This window comes from Dendroctonus ponderosae, unplaced genomic scaffold (genome assembly GCF_020466585.1).
Source record: "Dendroctonus ponderosae isolate FM_Combo_2020 unplaced genomic scaffold, Dpon_F_20191213v2 Dpon_F_20191213_1, whole genome shotgun sequence".
Lineage (NCBI taxonomy): Eukaryota > Metazoa > Arthropoda > Insecta > Coleoptera > Curculionidae > Dendroctonus > Dendroctonus ponderosae.
The window spans coordinates 60,053,322-60,060,218 of NW_026017110.1; the positions used below are offsets into that span (position 1 = coordinate 60,053,322).

General features: G+C 35.9%; 1 protein-coding gene across 1 annotated transcript in view; it reads right to left on the reverse strand.

The window, feature by feature from the left end:
• Positions 1–2,288, reverse strand: part of LOC109541056 (23 kDa integral membrane protein) — a 7,562-nt gene extending 5,274 nt beyond the window's left edge. Inside the window, exon 1 of the mRNA XM_019909736.2 lies at positions 1,925–2,288. Within this exon, the coding sequence (XP_019765295.1) occupies positions 1,925–1,984 (60 nt within the window). The 5' untranslated portion in view covers positions 1,985–2,288. The remainder of the gene's footprint in view (positions 1–1,924) is intronic.
• Positions 2,289–6,897: the final 4,609 nt, after the last annotated feature.

The following is a 6,897-nucleotide window of genomic DNA, read 5'->3' on the forward strand; positions in this document are numbered from 1 at the left end:
GTTTTTACGCAAGTTCGGAAATACAAGATACGGGTGCTAAAAACCGCTCTTGGCCTTTGGCTCATATGTAGATAACAGCTTGAGCTGTCGATCTCTAATGCTCGTTGCTCGCTATAACCGTAAATTGCGCACTTTTTCATAGCCAGCGTTATTTTATGAATGTTCTTAGTTTTCACGAAAAATGGGAAAATTCAAAATTTATGCGGATTATGAGAATGCGGTTCTCAATTAATTATTGGCTTTCATTTAGAAAATCGCTTGAGCTGTAGAGCTCTAGTTGCCATTGCGTGATAGAGTATTCAGTTACTCACTTTCTTGTATAAAAGACCAACTTAGGGATTTTTCTAGTTTTCACGCAAAATGGGCACTTTAGAGGCGCTCTTGGACTTACGAGATATTTAGAGAACCGGTTAAGGCATGCAGCTTTTGATGCCATTGCGGAATAACGCCTTTAAATAGGCTCTTTTTTTACATCAAACATCAAATTAGGAATGTCTTTAGTTTTCACGCCAAATGCGAAAATTTGAGAATAGTTTGAGAACGGGGTGCAATGTAAAGCTCTTGTCCTTGGGAATAGAGTCTTTAAATAGGCACTTTCTCATCAAACATCAACATCAAGTTTAGAAATGTTTCTAGTTGTGACGCCAAATGTGAAAATTCAACATAATCGTAAGTCTAAAAACCGCTCTGAGCCTTTGCCTCAGAATTAGAGAACTAAATTTTATTTAAATTCTTATCGGTAACAAACGTGGAAGTAAAATATATGAAAAAAGTAACAAAACTGCCTAAGCCTAAAGAACTCATCTCTCGAAAACGGTTGAAAATATCTGACAAGTTCATAAACTTTTACAATGCGACCCGCGAACTGTCTTTCGCTAATTAGGTTTAATACAAAATTCCTAAACATCACAAATTGATTGAAAATACCAAAAAAATGGAACAAGACGGCTACAGGCAAAACAGCTTATATCTCGAAGACGAATTAAAATATATTACAAGTTTATAGAACCTTTTTCAAAGAGCACAAACTGTCTGTTGATGTTTAAGATAGCTGACCAGTTAATGTGATTTTTTTGAAAGAGCAATCCGCACACCTTGATAAATCAAGTATGGCACAGGCTAGAAATGTCTCTAATTCGGTACTGCTTCGAACCAAACCCAATTGAAAACCAGTTTTGGCATGATTTTCTTCTAAGCGCCTTCTAAAGTTTTTAGAAACCGTCAATTTTTTTGCTCAAAACGCACATTTTCAGCGAGACCAACATTACGGAACTATTAAGAAGCGTCAAATTGCCCATAATAATGTAGCTTATGATTAGAAAGCTGTGATGTGCTCATTAAGAATTCTGTCCTAAATTCTAATACTTTATGCTTTGAATTTGAGTGCAATGCTATTTTCCCGTGTCAATAAGTGAATATGTAGTTGGAAAGGAAATAGTGCCTAACTAGGACTTAAAAACTGCTTCCTGCCCACACCAGAAGTACTCTATTTGCAATGTTGATTTTACTGTATATTATTTGAGTTCATACAACAACAAATGTGCTGAGTTTTAGCGAGACAATCAACGATCCGTGAACATTTGAAAACATTTAGGTATTGCGTTATAAGTATTAAAAATCAATTTTATCTCCTGTAAGAACAAAGAAACAAGTAAGAATTTCTGCAATTATTAGTTGACGTTTTCATAAGATTTCCAAGTGTTTGTTGTGTTGGAAGATGGGAAAACATCTAAATACAAGCTCTAAAAATAAACATGACACAGTGCGTTCGTTATACATAGTGTTAATGTTCTTAGAAAGGGAAATGCAAATTAGAAGGAAATCGCCATTTCATAGTCGAAGGACTGGTATAATGGATTTTTAGAAAGCAAGTTGCGCCTAACTGGCCTTGTATGTACCTAGCAAAGTATCAAAAAATACATACCGCAAAAATGAGATTCGCTAGGAAAACGAAGTATTTCACAATACCTGTAGCACAACCCATTTTGTATCACTCACTGCACATATATTTTTATTTATATACTTAGTACCAGGTGCGATACCAACTCGCACAAGCTCTATGTTTGAAACGCACCAACTTTCAGACATAAACAAATCAAAGCAGTAAAATAAAATGTCGAAAGACTTCACAAATAAAAGCAAGGCGCAACTGCAAGTTCCTGCGTGGTACTGCTGGTACTGAACTTAACCCACTTAAGTTTCTAGTCCACCCAATGCAGTGTGTTTGGCAGGAAAATCATGACTTAACGCTGGCCAACGCACAACGCATGAGGTACTTAAGCTCGAGCTTTGAATCACACTGAAAAGTCAAGACTTATTCATCTGGGAAAAGCTTTGTTGATTTCAGTTTATTCGCAGCAGGAAAATGAATTAGTCCTATACTCTATTGAAGTCTCATAAATTGGACTATGTAGTTAATTTTCTAGCCTATATGAGCGTCTCCAAGTACAGTTCAGTTGATTTAGATATGCGCATAATGTGACTTAATGATCGTTTAATCAAAAAAAAAAAACATGCCGCAGGCATATTCTAGAATACGCAACATTCTCCAAGAGGCAGAATTTATTATTCAAGTACGCCCATGCCCAAACGTGATTTCTCCTTAAGTTCACCTTCTTATTTCCTGTTGCCAAATCGGTTTTTAGTGTTCAGCATAAGGCATTTTGCTTTATCAGACATGGCAATTGAAATCACTTTAATTAACCCAGAACCAATTACTCGTTTCCCATAAAAACGCATAGAACCGACGGAAATTTGTTATACTCCATTCCCCACAGTGCCAATCCAAATATGCTACTGAACAGGCTGTAACGAGAAATAAAAAAAATGCAAAAATATATAAACACAATCAGTCAATGGAACGAATTCGTTGTTGAAAGCAAGGGAAAGTTTTAAGGTTCAAGCGACCACATTATTACATTATACAAATTATCTGCATTGTGTTGCATATAGAAGCTTTTGCTCTGTTTGGTCTACCAGGTTCTGGTAAAAATAGCATAGCAGCAGTTGATGTGATTGAAATCCAATAAACCGATAATTTTGTTAAAAATAACTCCACCTATTGAAGTTTTATTAGATGCGGGAAAACATGTTTTTCATATGCCAATCAGGGGGGCGAATCCAGCTTTAAATTTAAGGGGGGGGGTATGTAGAATAAATACAGTCTTCTGTTGTCTATGAAATTAGAAAAATTATCGTCGTTTTGTGAAAGGGTGGCGTAAGATTATTGCAAAATTTCATGTTTTCCGTCCCGTTTTGCATGTCTCTCGGCAAGAACGCTCGTTTTTAGATCATTCCAAAGAGAACTAAATGACCTTTTTAGAAAGTAAGCCATGGATGGGGAATTGTTGGCAGTTTTCTCAAAAAATGCTTGAATTCAAGAAGTTTTAGATTTGCGTAATTTTTTTGCCGGTCCAGAAAATATGGACATGAAAGTGCAAGTTTTTACCAAACTGCGCTTCCTCATTTAAAAATTCGCGTCTTCCAAACTAATGTAAGTAAGAACTTGGAATTTTCATCATCGTTAGGCGATACTTGAGTGGACAAATGCTGAAAGTTTCATATCAATCGTCCAAAGTCTTGACTTTTGCCGGCCCAGAAAATATGGAGATGAAAGTGCAAGTTTTTACCAAACTGCGCTTCCTCATTTAAAAATTCGCATCTTCTAAACTAATGTAAGTAACCACTTGAAATTTCCACCATCATTCGGCGATCCTTGAGTGGACAAATGCTGAAAGGTTCATATCAATCGTCAAAAGTCTTGATTTTTGCCGGCCCAGATAATATGGACCTGAAAGTGCAAGTTTTACCGAAACTGCGCTTCCTCATTTAAAAATTCGCATCATCTAAACTAATGTAAGTAACCACTTGAAATTTCCACCATCATTCGGCGATACTTGAGTGGACAAATGCTGAAAGTTTCATATCAATCGTCCAAAGTCCTGATTTTTGCCAGCCCAGAAAATATGGACATGAAAGTGCAAGTTTTTACGAAACTGCGCTTCCTCATTTAAAAATTCGCATCTTCCAAACGAATGTAAGTAACCACTTGAAATTTCCACCGTCGTTAGGCGATACTTGGGTGGACAAATGTTGAAAGTTTCATATCAATCGTGCAAAGTCTTGATTTTTGCCGGCCCAGACAATATGGACATGAAAGCGCAAGTTTTTACAAAACTGCGCTTCCTCATTTAAAAATTCGCATCTTCCAAACTATTTTTTTATGAGTTTCAAAATCCACTTGAACATGACGCTGCTTTTTTCGCGGTTTCTCGAGTAGTTTTGGCTCAGAAAGCGAAATTTGAATATCAGACACTTCGGTGCAAGATTATGCCAAAATTCCATGTTTTCCGTCCCGCTTTTGCTGATCTCTCGGAGGCAAAATGAGCAAAAACGCTCATTTGTACGTCATTCTAGAGAGAAATAAATGGATTTTTTAGCAAGTGAACCATCGATACGGAAATGATGGCAGTTTTCTCAGAAAATGCTTGAATTCAAGAAGTTCAATTCAATTGTTTAACTCATAATTATTGAATCTGTACCCGGACGAGTTATGAAAGAACGCATATGGGAAGACGTACGTAGACGGAAGAACAAAACGGGTTTAGATGAGGACGATCAACAATTGACAGAATCTTCTGTCTAACACAATTAATAAGGAAAATAATAGTGAGATCTCAAGAATTGCGTCTTCTCTTTGTCGGCCTTTCAAAAGCGTACGATACTGTGCCGGTAAGGTAACTTACCAGCACAGTATTGCGAAGTATTGCGAAGTATTGAAAAAAATTGCAAAACTGAAAATTGCAAACTGCAAATTCCTAAAGGTAACATATGACGACTAAAATTGGCCTTCGTCGATTTCCCATTAAAACCACAGATCTTTCTATCATACCTACCGAACAAAAATTGGCTCTAGGGTTAACAATTCCAAGGGTTTTACCTGGTTACGTTATATTAAAATTTTTGGGAATATATATACCTGATGAGTCAATAATTATGTGTTAAAACCTTCGTAAAATTGATTTAGTTCTAAAAAAAAATGTTGGCCTGGTCAATAATCGTGTGATTGATATATACCTGATGAGTCAATAATTATGTGTTAAAACTTTCGTAAAATTGATTTAGTCCTAAAAAAAAGTAATCCTGGTCAATAATCGTGTGATTGCAGTGAAAATGCTCCAGCTTAATCAGAGCAAAAATTGACTGTAATTATTACTTCCGAATCACTTACTATATGTAGAGGCACGTACAATTTCATTAATATTCTTATGCTCTAATGATTTAATTAACAATTCTTTAATGGCGCGTCCGAAAGCAAAGTACGTGGTGAGACTAACTTTATTTCGATTCACGTGGTTTTGGCAGCTATAATCTTATATTTTTATCAAAGCCTTGTATTGAATATAATTAATTACCAGCGGATATCTGTTATGTAACGCATTTGTTAAGTTACGGTTATAAACGGCCGATTGGAAAATATGCATTCGATACTTTCATATTATAACTCGGTTCAGATAAATGCCGATATACTGAACTGTTGTTTTATCACTGATCAATTCCACGTTCCATTAGCAAATGAAAAGTATTAATTCTTGTAAATATCTATTTCCTTCATCCAATTTCCATAGCAAAATATTAAGTCTTCCGAACCACAAATTTAAACAGCCGGAAAGGTCAAATAAAATGGTAATTGGTTACTCCACTATCGAATACCAAGCGGAGGAAAATACAGCAAAAATTAAATTTTATTTGTCAGTTTCTGCAAAATGCAACACGACTCCAGGAACTTTTATTAGAAATAAATAATTTGCCGCACTTTAGTGGCTTCTTCGCGTGAGCGATGTGCTCAAAATTTTTATTTGTCTATAAAATTTGAATTTAAAAGCAGTAGTCAGTACTGCAGTAAAATCTAAGATCGGATGTTTTTAGGAATATCTTTCGCTTTGTTAGGAGCTTGTTAGGCGTCGGTTGCGGCTCGTTCAAACGTTTTTCAGAAACACAATTCTGAAGCTTCCTGCTATAGTCGGTTTCATGATGTTACAGTTCGCTGAAGAATAAGTGAATATTTTGGTGCACTACTGAAGTCAATGGTCGATTATCTAAACCGCAACCATTCGATTCGCCTGGAATATATTAAATTTATTACTCATGCTACAACCTTCATTCACATGATATTCTGTGATATTTCTTCACACACACTGATATTTAAGTATAATCAAAAATACCAGCCATCCTCAAATATTTGTTTGAACATTAAATATTGAAAATTCAATAGTCCATGTATGCGTACATCCTGACATAAAGGCGACTAGCGTGTTATTCCTGCATTTTCAACTGATGAGACCAAGCCTAAATGGCATTTTCGTGTGTTAATTTGATGTTTAATTCAACTTTGATTGTGAGTTATTAAGCATTAATTAGGGCAAATAAATACCCCGTCGGTTTTCCAAGGGTCTGAATCCAGTGCGTATAAAACACGAGAACCCTTTCGGTGAAAAAATTCCCTGTGCATAAACTTCGGCTACATTCACAAATTCCAGTAAAAAGTTTTCTGGTCGAAAAGGCTTATGGGGATGATACAATAAAATGCCATTTCGACGTAATTGGCACAGATACGATATAAATTGAACCCGTAAAAATGTTAAGTCGTCTAGGGCAATCTCCATAAGAAAATCATTGCACTAAATGGCAAGTTTTAGGAGGAAAGGCAGAGATCTTTAATTTTAATTTGCCCTGGAGACCTAATTCATTATTATGCATGAGCTCTCCGTGTCCCCAACCGGGAAAAGATTTGCTTGCATACAAAACAGAAGTTTGGCTAACACAAGTAACACAGCAACATTTTTGTTTGAAAAAGGATGATCTAAGACGTTTCCGTATCAAATAAAATCGACTCAG